At 48.6% G+C, this 24722-nt stretch overlaps 1 protein-coding gene across 4 annotated transcripts in view; it reads right to left on the bottom strand.

Moving 5' to 3' along the window:
* UNK (unk zinc finger) overlaps positions 1 to 24722 on the bottom strand; it is a 938451-nt gene that overhangs the window by 787627 nt on the left and 126102 nt on the right. For all 4 annotated transcript variants that reach the window (XM_078654545.1, XM_078654546.1, XM_078654547.1 and 1 more), the window contains exons 3-4: positions 3686 to 3862; positions 3288 to 3418 (exon numbers count right to left, since the gene is read on the bottom strand). In XM_078654545.1, the coding sequence (XP_078510671.1) occupies positions 3288 to 3418; positions 3686 to 3862 (308 nt within the window). The remainder of the gene's footprint in view (positions 1 to 3287; positions 3419 to 3685; positions 3863 to 24722) is intronic.

Genomic DNA, 24722 nt, shown 5'->3' with positions numbered 1-24722 from the left:
TAAGTACCGCGACTAAGTCCAAAGCGAAGGTGCTAGAACCAGGAATGTAATCCCTATACAAACCCAACAAGGAAGATAAGAAACCCCACTTCCTAGACTAACTAGACTTTAGAAAATGGACAGCACCCTTCGAGATTAAATACACAGTTATGATAAATGATGTCTCAGTATTTGTTAAGCCACATATAACATTGTCATGATTGTTTTCCCAATGAATATATAGACAAGAGACTGTGGATCTTCAATTTTCTTTCCTTTATTCAGTTTTTCATTTTCCTTAAAATAATCGCTGATAGCCAAAGAGCCAACGCGTTTCGTCCGTCACCGGACTTCTTCAGGGCTGAATAAAACGTATAGTTTTCAAATTTCATAGATGCTGCATAATTTAGCGTCAAACAGTTCATAATGTATGAAAGGTAAATCCTTTCTTATTTAAGGAGTATTGATGCTTCCAGATAAGGTCATAGAAAGATGTAGCAACAGAGGACCTGTTGCTACGCTCGCCGTTGCGGTGTTTTTGGCTTACCTTGGCCAGACTAAAACCGTTGCTGAAGGAGTCCTCGCGTCTGCAGAAGGGATCGGCCGGCTCCCGCAGCAGCACAGAAGCGTGCTGGCCGTGCGGGGAGTCCCAGGCTCTCCACACCACTGGAGTCAAGCTATCCAGGCTGAATGAAGGCTGATAGCTAGAAACCGGTCCTTGGATGCTTGATTCCGGTCTGGGAAAGACATGGCTTGGTAGTTTGGACTGGACTGTTCCCATGAGGCACAGGGTCAGAGCTGATTTGCATATAGCCAGTGTCTAACCCAGGGTGGTGTGGAGTGCAAAAAAACGATGGATTTAGGCCCAGATCCTTGTACTGGGGTGAATGTATGACATTGTTCTACATTCTGTCCATCAACTGTGTTTTTTGCAATTTTCAACCCGAGTGGGCTGGGTATGCTCAGACGTGAGTCCCAGGCTCTCCACACCACTGGAGTCAAGCTATCCAGGCTGAATGAAGGCTGATAGCCAGAAACCGGTCCTTGGATGCTTGATTCCGGTCTGGGAAAGACATGGCTTGGTAGTTCGGACTGGACTGTTCCCATGAGGCACAGGGTCAGAGCTGATTTGCATATAGCCAGTGTCTAACCCAGGGTGGTGTGGAGTGCAAAAAAACGATGGATTTAGGCCCAGATCCTTGTACTGGGGTGAATGTATGACATTGTTCTACATTCTGTCCATCAACTGTGTTTTTTGCAATTTCCAACAAAGGAGGACAGCGGGGGTCCCGGGTGGGACCGGGCCACCCAGAGAGGGCAATCAGTGGTGCGAGGGGCCCAGGTGGGACCGGGCCCCAGAAAAGAGGAGGAGCGGCCGGGGGTGGGCTCCCCGAGCCGTGCGTGCTTACCTGGGGGTCCGGGTGGGACAGGCCCCCCACCGAGACCCTAGAAGCGGCGGGAGGCTCATATCGCGGCTCCACCCGGCGCAGCGGGAGAGCCGCTCATCAAGTATGCAACCCAGCCCACAATGCCTTGCAGGCCAGGACCGGCCTGCTAGGGCTAACCGCGTGTTCTTTGCTTGTGGTGGCCCCAGAAGGACGGGGTCACCACCACATGAGTGCAAAGGTGCAGGGGGAGCTTCAGGAGCAACGCAGTCTCCCCCAGCGCGAAGATGACAAGTCAACCTAGGTGTCCTGGGGATTTGAAAAGAATAACCCCTCCAGGGCTCAACCTGCATTTAACACCTTCTGGGCTGGAACTTTTGTTCTTCAGCTGAGGGTGTTTTGATAATTGCATCAAGGAGGAAAGGGCTGAGTGGGGGATGTCTGGAGAAGGGCATCCCCTGGAGGTGAAGAGTGTAATTGCACCGAAATGCATTTACTAATGGTTATTTCTTTTCAAGAGATTGATGTTCCATCTGAAGTACTGGTTTAAGGTGATGTCATAAGCGAAGTGGATTTAAGGGGCTAGACACTCCTGCTAGGGTGTCTGGCTGTATTTACTTAATCCTGTGATCATTTGTGATGCCTTTAGGGGCTGTAATTGCACTGCATTTTTAATGATATCCAAATGTGCTGAGCACTGTCATTCTGAAGTGTGCACAAACATGTATTCTTGCTGCTGCGCTTAGGTGAAGACCCCAGACTGTTAGACCTTAAGATGAAGAGGTGCATACTGTATGGTCAGTAGGAGATGCTCAGCCAGGGTCATGTGTCACCAAGGCAGGGGTAGCCTGTTCTAATGCTTGTTGAGGTTATGGGGGGAGGGGGGTCGCCACTAGGATAGTGCCAGTGCGCAGTGCCCTTGCTCCAGGTTAAGACCAATTCACTGCATTGGGGCAAGATGATGTGCCTACATGGGAGTGGTGGTACTAGACCCCACCCCCCCTGTGGGAGGGGTGGAGATGTTATGCAATGTCACAAAGTAATTCCATCAGCTTATGTATATTTGTAAATTGGTGTATAGTATTGAGTGGTGTGTGTGTTTAATAAATGTACTCTTACTTTTATAAAGCAAAGTACAGACTGGACAATCAATTATTGAGTGTTATTTGTGCGCACCTGCAAATGGCGATTAATAGCCCACACCACCTCCCTTGAGTAAGCCTCAGACTGCTCTGCAACGCTACTCTCCGAGAGTCAGGCACTGCCCTAGGGTGTTTGGTTCCCAGTGAAGGACCAATGTGTCATGTTATTTGTGCAGGCCTCACAGATGCTGCCTCGTTTTCCAACATACCCCAATAATGGATAAGATGAATTTGCACAAACACATTCTGTCGCACAGAAGGAATCATTATTTCCACTCTTTCTGAATTGCATGTAAATACGTAAGGCTGCAAACAATTACCTTTCCTTCTGTCCATCATATATGGGCATTAATGCTATCCGGGCAAAAACTGTAACCTCCTCAGAACCTGCTTATTATCATGAATACTGCAATCACAACTTAAAAGATCAGTTAAATTGGTTTGGTGAAATACACAATTTAAGCAGTAGAACGTGATAACAGCAAACCCATAATTTTGTAGAAAGCGCTGCGGCCACAAACTGTGGAATTTCAATAGACTTGCACATAAGGTTTAAGTGATTATAGAAACAAATGTTTCCGGATGAAAGAAGAGGGAGCCCAGGCAGTCTGCTAGAATACAATGTGCCATTAGAATGCACAAATGGTTATAAAACACTTGCTTTAGTACTAAACATTCACTCCGTTCAGTAACGATTTTGCACTGAATGCTAACTGCACTCCGGCCAAAACCCCATGCAAACGTTTCCTCCTAAGGAAACTGAAATGAATACTGAGCTTACCTTGCCACCGAGGTTCCTCCGTGAGAATTTTCTCTATCATGGCATGGCTAGCAGCAACTGCTGACTGCCCTTCTATGCTCCCATCAACCGCTGGCTGTCCGTTCTGTAAAGCATCCATTGCCTGGAGCTCCCTTGAGGGGACAAAGCAAATGTCGGAAAGGTGAGGGCTGCCCTGACTTTTTATATCCATTCAACAAAGGAGGTAAACAGTCACTCATCCTCTGTATCCGGTCACACAACCAAGATGTAAGCAATCACTGTAGGGTACACAGCATAAGCAGCTTTATTCAGCACAGTGGCGTCATCTCACAATTCAAGAGCATTTCTCGCCATATAAGACTAAATCATGTAACTGCAATAAGAAGACTGACAGCCCCGAGACATGCTTGGCAGCGCACCTGATGTCATAGACAGGGGAGCGAAGGTCATGGGGTCCATGGGCGAAGGCACAGTGCAGTCCATTCTTAGTACAGTTCCCCTTAGAGTCCGTTTCATGGATACATATTCCAGTTTTGTAATAGCGGAGGTGGTATCTTCTCTCTGTGTCACCCGTGGTTCTATGCAAGAAAGGACAACTGCAACACAAGGGGAAGGGAAAATAGCACGAAAAAGCTCATTACTACTAATCCTAGGTTGTCACCGTGTAAATATTTATTGCAGTCAAAGAGCGAATGAGTCCACCATATGCAGGATCCCTATGCACTTTAACACAATATAATTTTCTTCACAAACATTTTTAAAAGTTGACATAGCTTATATTTACAGAATTCGGTTTATTTTTTTTTCCTTTAAAAAGCATACAGCTAATGAAAAATAATGCCACTAATGTGAAAAGAAGAGCTGGCGCTTTATTATACTACTTCACATAAAAAGAAACAAGTAAATCTAGCTAGAAGGGTACCAGCTTAAAGAGGCTGGAAATAGAATACTGCACCTTTATGGTAAGTAGCTACTCAACTTTCCCACAATAGATTACATGGACAGTTTAGAGTAGGATCATGGTCCTGTAAGAGTCACAATCCTGATGGCAATGACTTGGGAGGAGTGCAGAATGTTTTTGACATCATTTATCGAGAAATCTGGTTATCAATATCATTTTCTTCTCTATAATGCAGCCTTCATTGACTGTCAAAAACTGGATTGCTGATAAAAAGGTAGAATAGGTGAGCCAAATAAAATCATACGGAGGCATGACTCTTTGGCATCTGGTCTAGAGTCTAAATCCATGCATTAGTGCCTAAAGAGTGTAGTTATGGACTGCAAGGTTGCTGCTTTATACGGGTCATATGAAACGTGTTGCAAAGGCCTCAGCTGCACCTTTCTCTCGCTTAGTAAGTTGCTGGTTTTCCGAGAAGAGCCATGTTTTCATTTCGGCAACTCAAGGTGACACAGGATACTGTCCAAATTGTACTGGATTATATTGAAGCAGCCAGATCAATACACTAACAACTGTCTGGACTTTCGTGATATCTGCTTAAGGTATAAGCATTGGACTCTTTAGAACATTTTAGGGAGAACACAAAATCTTAGGAAGCAAGGGGACGGAAAGAGAAGAGGGGCATGAAAAAAATGTGCATCTGGTTGTGGACTTCTGACAACCTTTGGCTAAAAAAACAAGCATTTCAATGCAATAGGTCCCGCATTTGTGAGCATTTAACCACTTCGGCGCGGATGACGAGCTCAGCTCGTCATCAGTTGCGCCGCTCGCACGCTGATGACGAGCTGAGCTCGTCATGTAACGTGCGTTTTTAAAAAACGCCGCGTACAGCGAGAAAAGCCGCCGCGCGCATGCGGTTAAGCTACTGGCACTGTAAATGACAATGCCTTTTATTTATGTGTTTTTAAAAGCAACACATATATCAAAGGCATTATTATTTTTAATGCCACAGGCTTAAGCTCTCGCAAATGCAAGAGCACTTTAATGGTGGCCGCTCCCCATTTTTTTTTCCGCTGCTTGCATATCCAGGTTAGAGTGATCAGTGTCTAAACAAAGGGGTGCAGCCAACATTAAAGTGAAAGCGTGTTTGGTGCATTCAGCCAAAGTGATGAAAAAAATAATTTCAAAAGCTTCTGTAGCGCATACAGTAAAGTGACGGCAGCCAGGCTCTGGTAATTAAATAACTAAATAAGCATGGGTGCCAAAGTGAAAGCGGATCGCGTGTATATTTAATATTTAAGTAAGCGCGGCTGCTAACGTGAAAGCGGACCGTGCCGTCTATTAAATAATTAAATAAGTTTGGCCGCTATAGTTAAAGTGGACCGCGCTGCAATTTGAATAAATACATTAATATTAAAATAAAAGCAGGAGGGTACTGCGATGTTGTGGGGGGAAGAGCATTAAAGAAAATAGTGCTCACCGACTTTTAAAGCAGACCATGTAACAACACCACTAAAAGGTCTAGTTGTTAAGGAAAGTAACAAATGCAGACAAGGCGATACCAAGGAGGGACTAACAAGCTTATGAACTACTCAGAAACCATCGTTTACGAAGGACAATGACACAAGCCAATAAAAAATATGGTGTGGGCTTGAAAGCCACACTACACTACTGCATGCCTCACAGCAGCGCAAGCGCTGCCTAGGCTCGACCTAAAAATAGCTGGCCTTTCTTGGGACCGGAGTGAAGTGTGTTAGAAGGCTTCGGCCGGGACGAGAGAGGCATACGTCAAACAGAGATTAAAATAAACAATGTGAATTCCAGGCCAATGAACTACAATAAAAATCACGGGTTACAAAAAACAAGTAGCTTCCATACACAAGGAAAGAGGGCATGAATGGATGGGGTCATAAGCAAAGGAGAGAAAACTTTGTAAGAAAACTAAAGTACTGGTAAAACTAGGGCTAGATTTATACAGCAATTCGGCAAAGGTCAAAGTTAGTGCTCCACCAAGATGGGTTCTCTGAGTTCTATAAAGGCTGCTTTTGTGGTTGAGCTAAAAAATAACACCACACTCCCATATACAATCACTTAAAGGAAAGTCCCTAAACGATCACCCAGTGATCCACAACGAACTTGGTGAAACAGGACGGTTCAGATTCCATCAGGACCAAAGTAATTCGAGGTATGGCGCACTGCTGAAAATGAAAATCTTGTGCGGTATTCCCCAGATTTTTGCAGTGACTGTCTATGTTGGCCACAGACCTCTATACACTTTACCTCTGCTAACTAGTGGTAAAGTGAATGTTCCTATGTCTTGTTCCACCATGACCATACATTATTGGCACTTTGTGCTTCTTGGCGCTATTTCCACGTAAAACTTTTTTTGAAATCATACTTCCCCTTCTCTTTCACGCACTTGCCGCCGATTGGCTAGCTCCTTAGCTTTTCCACACAATCAGTCAGAAAGAGTATGTGTTCCATTTACTCACAAGCTTCTGCTGTCGCTAGTGTGGTTATGGACCTTCTTTGGCTGATTGTCTGATTCACAAGAACAAGGCTTCCAAAGTAGCCTCACTGCCCAGGTAGACAGAAAAGATGACTGGCTTATTCAATCAACTGGAGACTGTGGTTATTTCTTTAACACAAATGTCTTCTACAGATAAGATTTTGATTTGTTTTCCCAGGGATACACAGGACTAGCACCGAAAAACTCAACACTACAGATAGCGGGCTATCTTATTGCCAACACATCCAGATTTAAATATTCATATGAAAACCAATGCAAGGACCACCATTGTTGCCTATGACAGCTGGTCTTACCAAACCACACCAAACTTGTTGCCTACCTCTATTGTTGACCTAAATATGGTCTTAAATTCTTTACTCAGTTCAAGACAAGATTTTATTTTGGCCCAGATCCGCTTGATTTGTAAGATTTTGGGACCATAAGTCCCCTCCCTGCCATTAATAGAAGCATAGTGTAGGATTTCACAAGACGGGTTCCTTTATAAAGGCAGGTGTCTCGACTAGTTACATTCAAGATTTGGAGATCAGAGAAATTGGCTATACTTAAGAGAAGGGAGCCACTGATCTATATAGTTCTGACCAATAACTTAGTGAATACAAAGTTAGTGAATGAAGACTGACATATCCTGTTAAATTACTATTTCCTTTTTTTTTTTACATATTGCGAATTTCTATATTTTTTTAACAGTTATTTGGGTTCTTTATATTACCTTAAAAAAATAATTCATGAAAGGTAAAACGTGCTACCTAATCCAACTATAAACGATATGCAAATCAAAATATTTATGTTTTCATTAAAAAGAGCAGAGTTGAAATTTGAAAATGGAAATAGAAGTCATCTTTCCCTTTTTACTACAAGACCCGACTTCCAAAAAAGTGTTTGCTGGGGAGCAACAGAACAGCAGCGAAATTGGAAGTTCAAAATAACAGAAAGACTTGGAGTTGGTGGGAAAGGAAAAGGGTGAGGAATGGAAGCCATAACGAGAGAACAAGCAGTAACTCGGACAATAGGTTTGATACCTGCACTCAAGCACATAACAGAGTAATACAAAAAACTGTTATAGGGTAAAATAATGTAAACAGTAGCAAACCCAATAGGACTAGCATTGGTTAAAAGTATTTTTGGCTTTGCCAGTGCTCGTATTGTTTCACCCCTGTTTTTGTAAAACGTTATTGATGGAAGAACTGCTGGACCCCGACAAATATAAAAAATTCCCTAAAAGTAAAAATGTTTCAAGATTAAAATAAATTAAATTGCCATAAAATAGACCTCATGAATTCTAATTGAGGAAAGACACCATGAGGAGGAAGATAAAACGAATATACTCCTCTGAGTTGATCGAAGATGCAAGCCAATGGTGGAAGGTTTCTCAGGCAAGGAAGTCAACGGTTGAAGAAGGCTGATCCAAAGTCCCTCTGAGTATTTATAGTATATGTTTTCTGTACACACTAAACCTAAAAATAAACAAATCAGAGCACTGTGATGAGGATAGGTCTTGCAACGTGAGACAAAGCATTTTCAAGAGAAAGTCTATTAGTCGGGATCGATTCGACTTCGGCCTTACGAAAACCATCACAGTTGTTGGGTTGTATGACGATCCATCGCCGACAATTATTTCGCGGGCATTTACATCGCGGCACTTACATCATATCGGCGATCACAGCGGCATTTTTTTCATCGAACGTTGTTGCGATGCAAATGCGGCCATGTAATTGGGCAGCGTTTCACATCGCTGACTTTACATCGCGCGACATTTACATCGATGTAATGGGTGTTTCCCGGCGGCAACAGCTTGACCCTTCTCCGAGTTAGAAGGCGCTCTGAGAGGCAGTCCAGCTATTTCTGTGTTATGCGATGGGTGTTTCCCGTACTTGACAGAGAAATTTTGAAAACCATTCTTTTATTCAAATGTAAAGAGTCTGTCATATGTTTCATGACATTTGTTGCCTGATTTACATCTTTTGATGTCTCGGCTCGAGCTTTGGCTCTTGGAGCCAAGTCCGGCCCTGGCTCGGCTCTCCACAAGGCTTCTGTCTGCACCAGAAATGTAGTAAATCGTACACCTTTGTGCAGGTGTGAGAGGCTGCAGGGACATGGAGACAGAGGTGAGCGGAGACAGGGGAGGGCTGCTCTGAGCAGGGACAGCAAGGGAGGGGGCAAAATCAGGCCAGGGGCTAAGGGAAGTGACGCAGCCATGAGACTGCTCTATAGGGGGAGAGAGGCCCAGGCGACAAGAGCGAGGGAGGCCAGAGATGAATAGTGACAGCACGCGGAGAGCGGTCAGTGGGTGTAGGTTGGACAACGGCCGGGGCAGGGCACCAGAGATGACATGGGAGAGAGAGGACGGGTAGAGGTAATCCGACAGGGCAGCAGTGTGAGGTGGTGCACAGGGGCCGGGGGCAGAGGTGTGACAGACAGTGAAAGGTGGGTTCAGATGTAAGAGGGGTCTACAGGGGGATGAACAGAAGAGACACAGGGTTATGAGGGAAGAGGGAACAAGAGGTGGGACAAGAAGATGTGGGTGGGGTCAGAAGTGAGAGGAGACAGCCGAGGAGGGGTGGTCAGAAGTGAAATGGGACGGTGGGAAGAGAGGGGCAAGATTCAGAGGGCAGACAGGGCTGGGGGCAGGAGAGGAGAGAGAGAGAGATGAGTGCCAGAGGAGACAGGGAACAGTGGGCAGACAGACCGAGATGTGGGTGGGGTCAGCAGTGAGAGGAGACAACCGAGGAGGGGTGGTCAGAAGGCTATAGGTGAGATGGGACAGCGGGTGGAGGTGGACTACAGGAGGCTGTGAGGGCGAGAGGTGAGACAGGCCAGTGAGGAGGGACAGAGGATAACCTGGACTGAAGGGAAGGCGGCCAGATCACAAGGTGAGATGGGGCAGTGGGAATAGTGGGCGGGATGTGAGGTGAACTACGGTGTAAGAGGATTCCGAGAAGACACACTCTGTGAGGAAGGGGTCAGAGGTGCCACTAATCTTCAGGAATGGTAATTGCAAACACAACAGTGATGGACAGAATGTGGATCAATGTCACACATTCACCCCAGTCCAAAGATCTGGGCCCAAATCCATCGTTTTTCCACTCCACACCACCCTGGGTTAGACAATGGCGATATGCAAATCAGCGCTGACCCTGTGCCCCATGGGAACAGTCCAGTCCGAACTACAAAAGCCATGTCCTTCCCAGAACGGAAACAAGCATCCGAGGACCGGCCCGGTTTCGAGGTAACACCTCTCATCAGCCCGGCTAGCTTGATTCCAGTGGTGTGGAGTGCCTGGGACTCACGTCTGAGCATCCCCAGTACACTTAGAGCGGTAATTGCAAACACAACAGTGATGGACAGAATGTGGATCAATGTCACACATTCACCCCAGTCCAAAGATCTGGGCCCAAATCCATCGTTTTTCCACTCCACACCACCCTGGGTTAGACAATGGCGATATGCAAATCAGTGCTGACCCTGTGCCCCATGGGAACAGTCCAGTCCGAACTACAAAAGCCATGTCCTTCCCAGAACGGAAACAAGCATCCGAGGACCGGCCCGGTTTCGAGGTAACACCTCTCATCAGCCCGGCTAGCTTGATTCCAGTGGTGTGGAGTGCCTGGGACTCACGTCTGAGCATCCCCAGTACACTTAGAGCGGTAATTGCAAACACAACAGTGATGGACAGAATGTGGATCAATGTCACACATTCACCCCAGTCCAAAGATCTGGGCCCAAATCCATCGTTTTTCCACTCCACACCACCCTGGGTTAGACAATGGCGATATGCAAATCAGCGCTGACCCTGTGCCCCATGGGAACAGTCCAGTCCGAACTACAAAAGCCATGTCCTTCCCAGAACGGAAACAAGCATCCGAGGACCGGCCGGGTTTCGAGGTAACACCTCTCATCAGCCCGGCTAGCTTGATTCCAGTGGTGTGGAGTGCCTGGGACTCACGTCTGAGCATCCCCAGTACACTTAGAGCGGTAATTGCAAACACAACAGTGATGGACAGAATGTGGATCAATGTCACACATTCACCCCAGTCCAAAGATCTGGGCCCAAATCCATCGTTTTTCCACTCCACACCACCCTGGGTTAGACAATGGCGATATGCAAATCAGCGCTGACCCTGTGCCCCATGGGAACAGTCCAGTCCGAACTACAAAAGCCATGTCCTTCCCAGAACGGAAACAAGCATCCGAGGACCGGCCCGGTTTCGAGGTAACACCTCTCATCAGCCCGGCTAGCTTGATTCCAGTGGTGTGGAGTGCCTGGGACTCACGTCTGAGCATCCCCAGTACACTTAGAGCGGTAATTGCAAACACAACAGTGATGGACAGAATGTGGATCAATGTCACACATTCACCCCAGTCCAAAGATCTGGGCCCAAATCCATCGTTTTTCCACTCCACACCACCCTGGGTTAGACAATGGCGATATGCAAATCAGCGCTGACCCTGTGCCCCATGGGAACAGTCCAGTCCGAACTACAAAAGCCATGTCCTTCCCAGAACGGAAACAAGCATCCGAGGACCGGCCCGGTTTCGAGGTAATACCTCTCATCAGCCCGGCTAGCTTGATTCCAGTGGTGTGGAGTGCCTGGGACTCACGTCTGAGCATCCCCAGTACACTTAGAGCGGTAATTGCAAACACAACAGTGATGGACAGAATGTGGATCAATGTCACACATTCACCCCAGTCCAAAGATCTGGGCCCAAATCCATCTTTTTTCCACTCCACACCACCCTGGGTTAGACAATGGCGATATGCAAATCAGCGCTGACCCTGTGCCCCATGGGAACAGTCCAGTCCGAACTACAAAAGCCATGTCCTTCCCAGAACGGAAACAAGCATCCGAGGACCGGCCGGGTTTCGAGGTAACACCTCTCATCAGCCCGGCTAGCTTGATTCCAGTGGTGTGGAGTGCCTGGGACTCACGTCTGAGCATCCCCAGTACACTTAGAGCGGTAATGGCAAACACAACAGTGATGGACAGAATGTGGATCAATGTCACACATTCACCCCAGTCCAAAGATCTGGGCCCAAATCCATCGTTTTTCCACTCCACACCACCCTGGGTTAGACAATGGCGATATGCAAATCAGCGCTGACCCTGTGCCCCATGGGAACAGTCCAGTCCGAACTACAAAAGCCATGTCCTTCCCAGAACGGAAACAAGCATCCGAGGACCGGCCCGGTTTCGAGGTAACACCTCTCATCAGCCCGGCTAGCTTGATTCCAGTGGTGTGGAGTGCCTGGGACTCACGTCTGAGCATCCCCAGTACACTTAGAGCGGTAATTGCAAACACAACAGTGATGGACAGAATGTGGATCAATGTCACACATTCACCCCAGTCCAAAGATCTGGGCCCAAATCCATCGTTTTTCCACTCCACACCACCCTGGGTTAGACAATGGCGATATGCAAATCAGCGCTGACCCTGTGCCCCATGGGAACAGTCCAGTCCGAACTACAAAAGCCATGTCCTTCCCAGAACGGAAACAAGCATCCGAGGACCGGCCCGGTTTCGAGGTAACACCTCTCATCAGCCCGGCTAGCTTGATTCCAGTGGTGTGGAGTGCCTGGGACTCACGTCTGAGCATCCCCAGTACACTTAGAGCGGTAATTGCAAACACAACAGTGATGGACAGAATGTGGATCAATGTCACACATTCACCCCAGTCCAAAGATCTGGGCCCAAATCCATCGTTTTTCCACTCCACACCACCCTGGGTTAGACAATGGCGATATGCAAATCAGCGCTGACCCTGTGCCCCATGGGAACAGTCCAGTCCGAACTACAAAAGCCATGTCCTTCCCAGAACGGAAACAAGCATCCGAGGACCGGCCCGGTTTCGAGGTAACACCTCTCATCAGCCCGGCTAGCTTGATTCCAGTGGTGTGGAGTGCCTGGGACTCACGTCTGAGCATCCCCAGTACACTTAGAGCGGTAATTGCAAACACAACAGTGATGGACAGAATGTGGATCAATGTCACACATTCACCCCAGTCCAAAGATCTGGGCCCAAATCCATCGTTTTTCCACTCCACACCACCCTGGGTTAGACAATGGCGATATGCAAATCAGCGCTGACCCTGTGCCCCATGGGAACAGTCCAGTCCGAACTACAAAAGCCATGTCCTTCACAGAACGGAAACAAGCATCCGAGGACCGGCCCGGTTTCGAGGTAACACCTCTCATCAGCCCGGCTAGCTTGATTCCAGTGGTGTGGAGTGCCTGGGACTCACGTCTGAGCATCCCCAGTACACTTAGAGCGGTAATTGCAAACACAACAGCGATGGACAGAATGTGGATCAATGTCACACATTCACCCCAGTCCAAAGATCTGGGCCCAAATCCATCGTTTTTCCACTCCACACCACCCTGGGTTAGACAATGGCGATATGCAAATCAGCGCTGACCCTGTGCCCCATGGGAACAGTCCAGTCCGAACTACAAAAGCCATGTCCTTCCCAGAACGGAAACAAGCATCCGAGGACCGGCCCGGTTTCGAGGTAACACCTCTCATCAGCCCGGCTAGCTTGATTCCAGTGGTGTGGAGTGCCTGGGACTCACGTCTGAGCATCCCCAGTACACTTAGAGCGGTAATTGCAAACACAACAGTGATGGACAGAATGTGGATCAATGTCACACATTCACCCCAGTCCAAAGATCTGGGCCCAAATCCATCGTTTTTCCACTCCACACCACCCTGGGTTAGACAATGGCGATATGCAAATCAGCGCTGACCCTGTGCCCCATGGGAACAGTCCAGTCCGAACTACAAAAGCCATGTCCTTCCCAGAACGGAAACAAGCATCCGAGGACCGGCCCGGTTTCGAGGTAACACCTCATCAGCCCGGCTAGCTTGACTCCAGTGGTGTGGAGTGCCTGGGACTCACGTCTGAGCATCCCCAGTACACTTAGAGCGGTAATTGCAAACACAACAGTGATGGACAGAATGTGGATCAATGTCACATACTCACCCCAGTCCAAAGATCTGGGACTAAGTGTACTGGGGATGCTCAGACGTGAGTCCCAGGCACTCCACACCACTGGAGTCAAGCTAGCCGGGCTGATGAGAGGTGTTACCTCGAAACCGGGCCAGTCCTCGGATGCTTGTTTCCATTCTGGGAAGGACATGGCTTTTGTAGTTCGGACTGGACTGTTCCCATGGGGCACAGGGTCAGCGCTGATTTGCATATCGCCATTGTCTAACCCAGGGTGGTGTGGAGTGGAAAAACGATGGATTTGGGCCCAGATCTTTTGACTGGGGTGAATGTGTGACATTGATCCACATTCTGTCCATCACTGTTGTGTTTGCAATTACCGCTCTAAGTGTACTGGGGATGCTCAGACGTGAGTCCCAGGCACTCCACACCACTGGAGTCAAGCTAGCCGGGCTGATGAGGTGTTACCTCGAAACCGGGCCGGTCCTCGGATGCTTGTTTCCGTTCTGGGAAGGACATGGCTTTTGTAGTTCGGACTGGACTGTTCCCATGGGGCACAGGGTCAGCGCTGATTTGCATATCGCCATTGTCTAACCCAGGGTGGTGTGGAGTGGAAAAACGATGGATTTGGGCCCAGATCTTTTGACTGGGGTGAATGTGTGACATTGATCCACATTCTGTCCATCACTGTTGTGTTTGCAATTACCGCTCTAAGTGTACTGGGGATGCTCAGAAGTGAGTCCCAGGCACTCCACACCACTGGAGTCAAGCTAGCCGGGCTGATGAGAGGTGTTACCTCGAAACCGGGCCGGTCCTCGGATGCTTGTTTCCGTTCTGGGAAGGACATGGCTTTTGTAGTTCGGACTGGACTGTTCCCATGGGGCACAGGGTCAGCGCTGATTTGCATATCGCCATTGTCTAACCCAGGGTGGTGTGGAGTGGAAAAACGATGGATTTGGGCCCAGATCTTTTGACTGGGGTGAATGTGTGACATTGATCCACATTCTGTCCATCACTGTTGTGTTTGCAATTACCGCTCTAAGTGTACTGGGGATGCTCAGACGTGAGTCCCAGGCACTCCACACCACTGGAGTCAAGCTAGCCGGGCTGATGAGAGGTGTTACCTCAAAACCGGGCCGGTCCTCGGATGCTTGTTTCCGTTCTGGGAAGGACATGGCTTTTGTAGTTCGGACTGGACTGTTCCCATGGGGCACAGGGTCAGCGCTGATTTGCATATCGCCATTGTCTAACCCAGGGTGGTGTGGAGTGGAAAAACGATGGATTTGGGCCCAGATCTTTTGACTGGGGTGAATGTGTGACATTGATCCACATTCTGTCCATCACTATTGTGTTTGCAATTACCGCTCTAAGTGTACTGGGGATGCTCAGACGTGAGTCCCAGGCACTCCACACCACTGGAGTCAAGCTAGCCGGGCTGATGAGAGGTGTTACCTCGAAACCGGGCCGGTCCTCGGATGCTTGTTTCCGTTCTGGGAAGGACATGGCTTTTGTAGTTCGGACTGGACTGTTCCCATGGGGCACAGGGTCAGCGCTGATTTGCATATCGCCATTGTCTAACCCAGGGTGGTGTGGAGTGGAAAAACGATGGATTTGGGCCCAGATCTTTTGACTGGGGTGAATGTGTGACATTGATCCACATTCTGTCCATCACTGTTGTGTTTGCAATTACCGCTCTAAGTGTACTGGGGATGCTCAGACGTGAGTCCCAGGCACTCCACACCACTGGAGTCAAGCTAGCCGGGCTGATGAGAGGTGTTACCTCGAAACCGGGCCGGTCCTCGGATGCTTGTTTCCGTTCTGGGAAGGACATGGCTTTTGTAGTTCGGACTGGACTGTTCCCATGGGGCACAGGGTCAGCGCTGATTTGCATATCGCCATTGTCTAACCCAGGGTGGTGTGGAGTGGAAAAACGATGGATTTGGGCCCAGATCTTTTGACTGGGGTGAATGTGTGACATTGATCCACATTCTGTCCATCACTGTTGTGTTTGCAATTACCGCTCTAAGTGTACTGGGGATGCTCAGACGTGAGTCCCAGGCACTCCACACCACTGGAGTCAAGCTAGCCGGGCTGATGAGAGGTGTTACCTCGAAACCGGGCCGGTCCTCGGATGCTTGTTTCCGTTCTGGGAAGGACATGGCTTTTGTAGTTCGGACTGGACTGTTCCCATGGGGCACAGGGTCAGCGCTGATTTGCATATCGCCATTGTCTAACCCAGGGTGGTGTGGAGTGGAAAAACGATGGATTTGGGCCCAGATCTTTTGACTGGGGTGAATGTGTGACATTGATCCACATTCTGTCCATCACTGTTGTGTTTGCAATTACCGCTCTAAGTGTACTGGGGATGCTCAGACGTGAGTCCCAGGCACTCCACACCACTGGAGTCAAGCTAGCCGGGCTGATGAGAGGTGTTACCTCGAAACCGGGCCGGTCCTCGGATGCTTGTTTCCGTTCTGGGAAGGACATGGCTTTTGTAGTTCGGACTGGACTGTTCCCATGGGGCACAGGGTCAGCGCTGATTTGCATATCGCCATTGTCTAACCCAGGGTGGTGTGGAGTGGAAAAACGATGGATTTGGGCCCAGATCTTTTGACTGGGGTGAATGTGTGACATTGATCCACATTCTGTCCATCACTGTTGTGTTTGCAATTACCGCTCTAAGTGTACTGGGGATGCTCAGACGTGAGTCCCAGGCACTCCACACCACTGGAGTCAAGCTAGCCGGGCTGATGAGAGGTGTTACCTCGAAACCGGGCCGGTCCTCGGATGCTTGTTTCCGTTCTGGGAAGGACATGGCTTTTGTAGTTCGGACTGGACTGTTCCCATGGGGCACAGGGTCAGCGCTGATTTGCATATCGCCATTGTCTAACCCAGGGTGGCGTGGAGTGGAAAAACGATGGATTTGGGCCCAGATCTTTTGACTGGGGTGAATGTCTGACATTGATCCACATTCTGTCCATCACTGTTGTGTTTGCAATTACCGCACTAATCTTCAGGAGGGCTGTGCCAGGAGGTGGGATAGGATTGGGGGGAGGTGGGTCACAGGAGCAAGAGAGTGGGGGAGTGGCACTAGAGGTGAGGGGGACAGTGGTGGAAGGCAGCCGTAGGAGAGTCAGGGAAAGTGGGCAGCTTGCAACGCACACCTCTAAGGCAGAGGGTGTCTCTCTGTGACTTGTGGTAACTGGGGAGGGGGGGGGGGGGAGAGGAGAGAAAATGCTGAGGGGAGGAGTGGAGTCGGAGATAGGGCAGTTGGGATGGTGGTGCAAAGCAGCTACAGAGGAAAGATGGCCAGATGTGAGGTAGGACAGCAGGGGGCGGGGGACAGATGACAAGGGACATAGTGGGGATGGGGGCCAGAGGTGAGATGAGACAGTGAGGTAAGAGGGGCAGAGGTGTAGCGGGACCGCCGGGATAGAGGTGAGCTGGGGATGCAAGTGGAGAGAGTCCCATAGGTGAGACATGACATTGGCTAAGTGGGATCTAAACTGACACTAGATAGTAGAAACATTTGAAGAACACCCATACACCCATCCATCCATCCATCCATCTTTTGTATGTCCACCCATACACCCATACACCCATCCATCCATCCGCCAGCACCCATCCATGCATCCATCCATCCCCCAGCACACATCCATCCATGCATCCATCCACCCATCCATCCATCCCCCAGCACCCACCCATCCATCCATCCATCCATCCATCCACCCATACACCTATCCATCCATCCATCCATCTCCCAGCACCCGCCCATGCATCCATCCACCCATACACCCATCCATCCCCCAGCACCCGCCCATGCATCCATCCACCCACCCATCCATCCATCCACCCATCCCATCCATCCATCCCCCAGCACCTGCCCATGCATTTATACACCCATCCATCCCCCAGCACCCAGCCATGCACCCATACACCCATCCATCCATCCCCCAGCACCCGCCCATGCATCCATACACCCATACACCCATCCATCCATCCCCCGGCACCCATCCATGCATCCATCCACCATTAATAGTGCCATTTTAGCCTAGCATTTTAATGTAATCCGCGAAATTTCTGTTGCAAATTTATAGTAGCAGTGCTAAGAAGTGCTGGTATTCTCCCGTTAAATGTTTTGTAGCCGGTACTTTCCGTTTCATATTAAAGAAGTGCAGGTTCTCTGTACCGAGGTCCAGTTTTGCTTCCTTGCACCGCAGGGCTCCTGGCATCCTTCGTCGGTCACTGCAGCAGTTACCCTTTCTATTCTATGATTACTGTATCACGTGGGGCGGGGTCTCGGCTGTCGCTGCTGTGCACAGCCCCACAAGAGGACATTTAGAGCAAGAGCAGGAAACGCTAACTCTGCCCTTGTCCAGCGCGCGAGCAGAGGCAGTTCAGAATGGCAGCTGTGTGAGCCTGACATCATGTGGTGATATTAGTTTATGATGTGTTCATTGAGATTTGCATGATTCATATACCCCGTATTCAGTTGTTTGCTTTTGTTTTTCTGTATTCTTGTGCCATTATTCCTTTTTTTCTCCTATTATTTAAATCCCTTGAATTTTCTGTTCGGCATTATGAATACATCCTTGTTGCGTGACACTCTGCCTTTTCACTAATGAATAAATCCTTGTTGCGTGACACTGTGCCTTTTCAATAATGAATAAATCCTTGTTGCGTGACACTGTGCCTTTTCAATAATGAATAAATCCTTGTTGCGTGACACTGTGCCTTTTCAATAAATCCCTTGAATTTCCGGTTAGAAAAGCCTGTTTCTGTAGCGTTCTAAATGCCACCTTAACATCGCATGCGTTGTAATTGCATGCGATGTTAACGGCCTCGCGGCGTCGTAGCATGCGTGGTAACAGCATGCGATGTGAACGACCATACGATGTCCAAGTGGCGGTGCGATAGCACCGCGATGTTTTGACGCCGATGTGTTGGGTGTTTCCCCAGTTGTGGGTGCTGCATCTCTTTACACTCTTGAGCGTCGTTTGTGGGCGAACGGATGTATCACCGAGAGGGAGATCAATTAAACAGGAAGAAACAATGGGTTTAGACTTGAGAGAAGACGTAGGGAAGAGGAAGTGAGGGACAGAGAGAGAAACAGAGAGGGGGTTGATGGAAAAGAGTCACAAAGTGAACCCAGTTGACAAACTGAGGGCGGGTAGAAACAATGGGCAACGCGGCAGGACAAAGACGAAAGGGAGTGAAAGAGATGGAGAAGATAAAGGGAAAGAAAGGCAGAGGCCGAAAATATGAGACACATAAGTGACACAATGTTTCAGCAGGTAGACTATGGAACAAGGAAGGTGTTGATTTACTGGAGCAAATCACAGAAGGAAGGTCAAAGCGGTGTGCACCATGCGCGCAGTAACAAACAAACACTTCAATAAACAGGGCGTTCGCATTGCAGGCACGCTACTCATGCCGAGAAACACCTTTCAAAACACAGGCGTTGTCAAAATTGGCATTAGTAGATAACTTAATGATTAACTTCCGAAAGGCACTTGCTGCCATGTCCGGGACTTCATAAAGCAGCAACGTTACTACCACCTCAGTACAACTCAAGAATGGAAGATTGAGCCAGACCCACCGTGACTCTAAGCGGTGTCCTGCAGTCTGATTTCAGCAGCGCGTGCACTACCCTACATGGCTACCTTAACACATTCCGTTTATTTTACAGGCAGTGCTGCAAGCGCGACCCCATATAACCCGATACCTCAAACATCTGTGTTACCAGGAAGGTTTTGCCGAGAGGACAATGTAAAGCTGCTTTATTGTGTGCGGTCTAGTCTCCGAAGGAACGCTATCACCTAGCCAGTCTGCCCAGCAAAAATCCAGTCTTCCTTTGTCCTTTCTACCTGGAACAACATGCATTTGCAGTGCAATAGGTCTGGTATTTACTAGTGTTAAATCTATTGTCCTTTACAATGGCAATAGCTCAAACTCTTGTAAATGCGAGAACTATTGCACTTCAAAGAAGTGGCTACTGCTTGAAAGTGAAAGCGCGCATGGCACGCTGAAAGCATGTCGTGCCTGCAGTAGGAGAAATCCATTAAAGAATAGAGTGCTTACAAACTAAACAAGGCATACTGTGTCTGAACTGGGGTGGCAAATTGAGCTAAAGAACGATGATGGATTCAACCCAGATTGTGACTGGGGGTGAGTGCCTGAAAGTTTCAGAACTCCCTCCATCATCTCCTTGTGTTTGATTTGTTCGCCCTAAGTGGGTAGGGTATGCCCAGACGTGGGTCCCTTGCTCACTTTGCCACTGGATTCAAGCTAGCCTGGCTAATGAGGGCTGTTCGCGATAAACCGGTCCCAGGATGCTTGTTTCGGGTCCAGGGAAGACATGCCTTGGCGGTTCAGACTGGACTGTTCCCATAAGGCACAGGGTCAAGACTGATTTGCATATGGCTGTGTCTGAACTGGGGTGGCGAAGTGAGGTAAAGAACGATGATGGATTCAACCCAGATCTGTGACTGGGGATGAGTGTCTGAAAAGTTTCAGCGCTCCGTCCATCATCTCCTTGTGTTTGCTAGGTAACAAATGCAGGCAAGGTGATAACAAGGAGGGACTAATAAGCCTAACAAGCATTTGCAATGCAATAGGTCTCACATTAATTAAGTTTGAGCTATTGGCATTGCTAAATATTGCAACACCAATTGCAACAAAAGTATATAAATTGTAGGCCCAAAAAAATTGTATTTATTTTTGTAGCAATGGTGGCATGCTGCGCTTTAGATGAATATGTTTAAAAGTAAAGTGCGCCATACTGCGATTGCTACAATAGTTAATTGTGGATGTGTTAACAATTGATGTGTGCACTGACGGCTGGTGGTGTGTGTGCCTGTAGAAATTGTGCACTGATGGCTGGTGGTGTGTGTGCCTGGTGGAATTGTGCACTGCCGGCTGGTGGTGTGTGTGTGCCTGGTGGAAGCGTGCACTGATGGCTGGTGGTGTGTGTGCCTGGTGAAAGCGTGCACTGACGGCTGGTGGTATGTGCCTGGTGAAAGCGTGCACTGACGGCTGGTGGTGTGTGTGTGTGTGCCTGGTGAAGGCGTGCACTGACGACTGGTGGTGTGTATGTGTGCCTGGTGAAAGCGTGCACTGACGTCTGGTGGTGTGTGTCGGGTGGAAGCGTGCACTGACGGCTGGTGGTGTTTGTGCCCGGTGAAAGCGTGCACTGACGTCTGATGTGTCTGTGCCTGGTGAAAGTGTGCACTGACGGTGTGGTTGTGTGTGTGTGGTTGTATATGTGGTTGTGGTTGTGTGTGGGGTTGTGTGTGTGTGGTTGTGTGTGTGTGGTTGTGTGTGTGTGGTTGTGTGTGTGTGGTTGTGTGTGCGTGGTTGTGTGTGTGTGGTTGAGTGTGTGTGGTTGTGTGTGTGTGTGGTTGTGTGTGTGTGTGGTTGTGTGTGTGGGGTTGTGTGTGGGGTTGTGTGTGTGTGGTTGTGTGTGTGTGTGTGTGTGGTTGTGTGTGTGTGTGGTTGTGTGTGTGTGTGGTTGTGTGTGTGTGTGGTTGTGTGTGGTTGTGTGTGTGTGTGTGGTTGTGTGTGTGGTTGTGTGTGTGTGGTTGTGTGTGTGGTTGTGTGTGTGCGGTTGTGTGTGTGGTTGTGTGTGTATGTGTGTGTGTGGTTGTGTATGTGTGTGTGTGGTTGTGTGTGTGTGTGTGTGTGTGTGTGTGGTTGTGTAGGCGAGACCTAAAAATGAACCACAAGTGCTCAGCACAGCAACAGGCAGCCGTGCAGGACAAACCGGGGATTTCAGCCCTCCACATCGACCCCCACAAACAAATGCCAAAAGTGGCCACAGCGGAGCCCAACAGGCACCCGCCAGACAGGCGAGGAAAAGCGAGAAGCACAAGCAATGGCAACCCCCGCCAGCAACCTCTGGTAAGGCAGTCTGGCGCAAAGTGGACCACGGAAAAAGCAAAGTATACACCGGCCGGAGAGAAAGCAGCACAGACCTCTGACCAGGTAATCCATGGCATAAAGCTACGCCCTCCCCAGCCAGAGGAAAGCACAGCAGGACTCCGGCTTGGCGTCCCAACCCCAAAATCCTCCCAGCCAGAGAAAAGGACCGCAGACCACCAGCCGGACATCAACTAAACAACTGGTCAGTGTGAAAAGGGCATAACTGAGGGGTCAAAGACAAAGAACGAACAGTATGTATTAAACAGGCGGACACCCTTAGACACCGGCGGAAGGGCCGCCCAGCAAATAACCAGAAGGAGAAACAAGTCAAAATGCACATGAAAAAAAACATCTGTAGGTTTATTCCCTTTCAACGAAAAAGTCTTCAATTCATATATGTTCGCGCAGTGCAGCTCTTATTTGACTGCGTACTGATGACCCTAAGGAGGTTGTTTTAAGCGCAAGAGGCTTGTGATCAATTTATTTAAGAGCCTTTCAGGGTCACCCAAATGCTAATGAAGGTGTGTAGCACAGTTATGCCACAGTCACACAGTTGGAAAAACTAGTGCCCCGTGATGCCCTCTGAGTTGTCACAATGCACACACACAACTATCGCTGTAAACGCCTCTGATGTTTGAAGGGTGAGACAAACAGACAATGCTTTTGCTTGTTTCCATTTTAATTGAATAACATTCCTATTTGAAGGTGGAATATCTCCAGGCTAATGTACCTGCTGAAGAGATCTGTATAACTAACAGCTTCAAATTCTTAACGGGCTGGCTCGTCATGTTATGCTTCTAAGGTTGATACACTTGGTAACTTTAAATTGGTAAACATCAACAACTTGTATTGATATCATAAAGATGGTTCAGTTTAAATTAGCAATCACAAATTCCGTCACATATAAATAACTCGCTATACGGGGTTAAAGAGAGATCAGCCTGTGGGGGTTAGTTAGATAAGAACTCTCAAGGCTCTGGTCGGATGGTCTGTACCCAACATGCCTAACATCCACTCAATCCAGACCATGTGTTAGCTCAGCAGGTTCAGCTGCTGCTGCAGTCATCTGCTTGGAGATATGTGTCTAGCTCTCAGAGTGCCCCATTGAGTTCACCTGCCTGCTGCGGAGGTCTGCATGTACCCTCACGTCACAGGCAGCTCAGTGGGTTGCATGCTGGGTGATCAGATGCATATGTAAAAACTGAATCACGTTTCCTCTTCAGCCGCAGGGTTGCAATGTTGCATCCTTCTACACTGTACCTAATAAGTATCTTTGGATTGGAGAACAGGTACGCTTGAAGCATGTGGGTTTTTAAAAAATGGACAAGTATGGACAATAATGTATGTGTCAACCGTCATTCTTAAAATGTATACCCTTTTACCTAAACATCAGAGACGTATACACTGATGTATGGAATGCATTTACTATCCTTACCCAGTCCAGCAAGTAGAAGGGGGATCTTACCCAACTCTGCCTCCTTGAGTAACCCCTCCCCGCACCTCTGCAGTCTGATCCCACAAGGAGCAATCTATTAAAACCAGGGCGTTTCCCAAGATCCTGTACCTGGTGTCTGGGCCTGCCGTTGCTGCTTTGAGTGCCAGAGAGCTGGACAGCAGCGGCACGACAATATCACCCTCGGACCAAAGTCTGCGAGCAGCGTCACAGATACAGGGGCCTCAGTTCATGGAAAGAGTAACTGACACACGTAATGCCTTCTGCGCCAGGACTGCCTCATGTGACCCCGCGGGACAACCTTCATAGATTTTTTTTAGTAGTTACTGATAAAGTAGCCCAGACGGTTGCGGCATTTATGTGTTCATTGCAGAACGTTTAGATGTCTGTCTACGCTATACATCCCAACCCGACTTACACCGAGTGAGGTAAGGGGAGCCGGGAGCAGGCTCCACCCCTTTCACAAGAGTTCGACAGTTCTCCCGCAGAATAAAACAAAACGGACAGCAGGAAGGTCCATCGGAGCAGCTCTACTCAAGTCTGCAAGGCAGCGTAACTAGGCGCCCAAGCAAGCTCCGCAGCCACACAAGTGGTGCTCTAAGGCCTATGAGCGAACAGACAACGAGTCACGGCGGTGACCGGGGGCAATATGCTCACGATTCTGCAGGCTGAGGGGTGATATTTTCTGCCGAAGGGTGAGGCTGCAAGTTAAGTTCGCGCAGCACTGTGATTGCTGTGAAATGTGCATTCCTTGTTAGACGAGCGTGTTCAGACCCTGCCGGGATGGGAGTATGCTGGGAGCTGCCCAGGAAGCAGCAGCAAAGAAGACGGGGAGAAGACAGGACATGGATAATGGAAGTATAACAGAAGGGCAGGAGCAGTGAGTGAAAGAAGAGAGGAGGAGGTGTAAAGAAAAGGAAGATGAGAAGTCCAGGATTACGTAGGAAGGAAGAGAAAGGAGACAAGACCAAGACAAGCATTGGCCGCGCAAGAAAGTCTAGCAAGAGACAGAAATAATAATTTTAAAAAGTCAGTCCAGGAACCCTCCAAACTAGTTAATCTGCTCACGATGGATCCCGCGCCACATGAGATCGTTACTTCACTCGCAATTATACAGTGTTTAACAATTATTTATTATTACCACGGTTAGTCACAAGGCGTCAGCTTGTAGACACGCGCATATGGAGCAAGGTTACTGAATGAACAATAAACCAGAGAATGATCATGTTCCTGTGCAGTGCGTTTTCAAGTGCAAAGCCAAACTATTTGGAGATGAAATTAAAGCTGAAAGATGCATGATTTTCTGAATCCTCGTATTCCAATGCGGGGGAAAAGCCATTCTGTCTGAAGCAGAGGAATAAAAGTGCAGCGCCCGCCCGGTATGTACATGGCTGGGAGACAATCACACGCCATATAAAACAAGCATTGGCCGCGCAACAAAGAAATAACAAGCATTGGCGGCCGCAAAATGAAATTTAAAAAAAAACGCGCGTGGTGCGCACGCACGTCACCGCAAGTGCACGAGAAACGCGAGTTGTCAGCGATCAGCTTGCTATAACGCGCATGCGCGCGCACACTCTTGTGCGCATTCTAGCAAGCTGATTACCCGCAAAAGCATTTCTCAGAGCCCTACTAAAGGTCTCGGCCGAGACCAGCGCATGTGCTGAATCAGGCCGAGACCTAAAAAAAACTGGCAGGCCAGCGTTTACGAAGG

Source organism: Lissotriton helveticus, chromosome 7, assembly GCF_964261635.1.
Source record: "Lissotriton helveticus chromosome 7, aLisHel1.1, whole genome shotgun sequence".
Classification (NCBI taxonomy): domain Eukaryota; kingdom Metazoa; phylum Chordata; class Amphibia; order Caudata; family Salamandridae; genus Lissotriton; species Lissotriton helveticus.
This window is presented reverse-complemented; position numbering and strand designations above follow the sequence as displayed.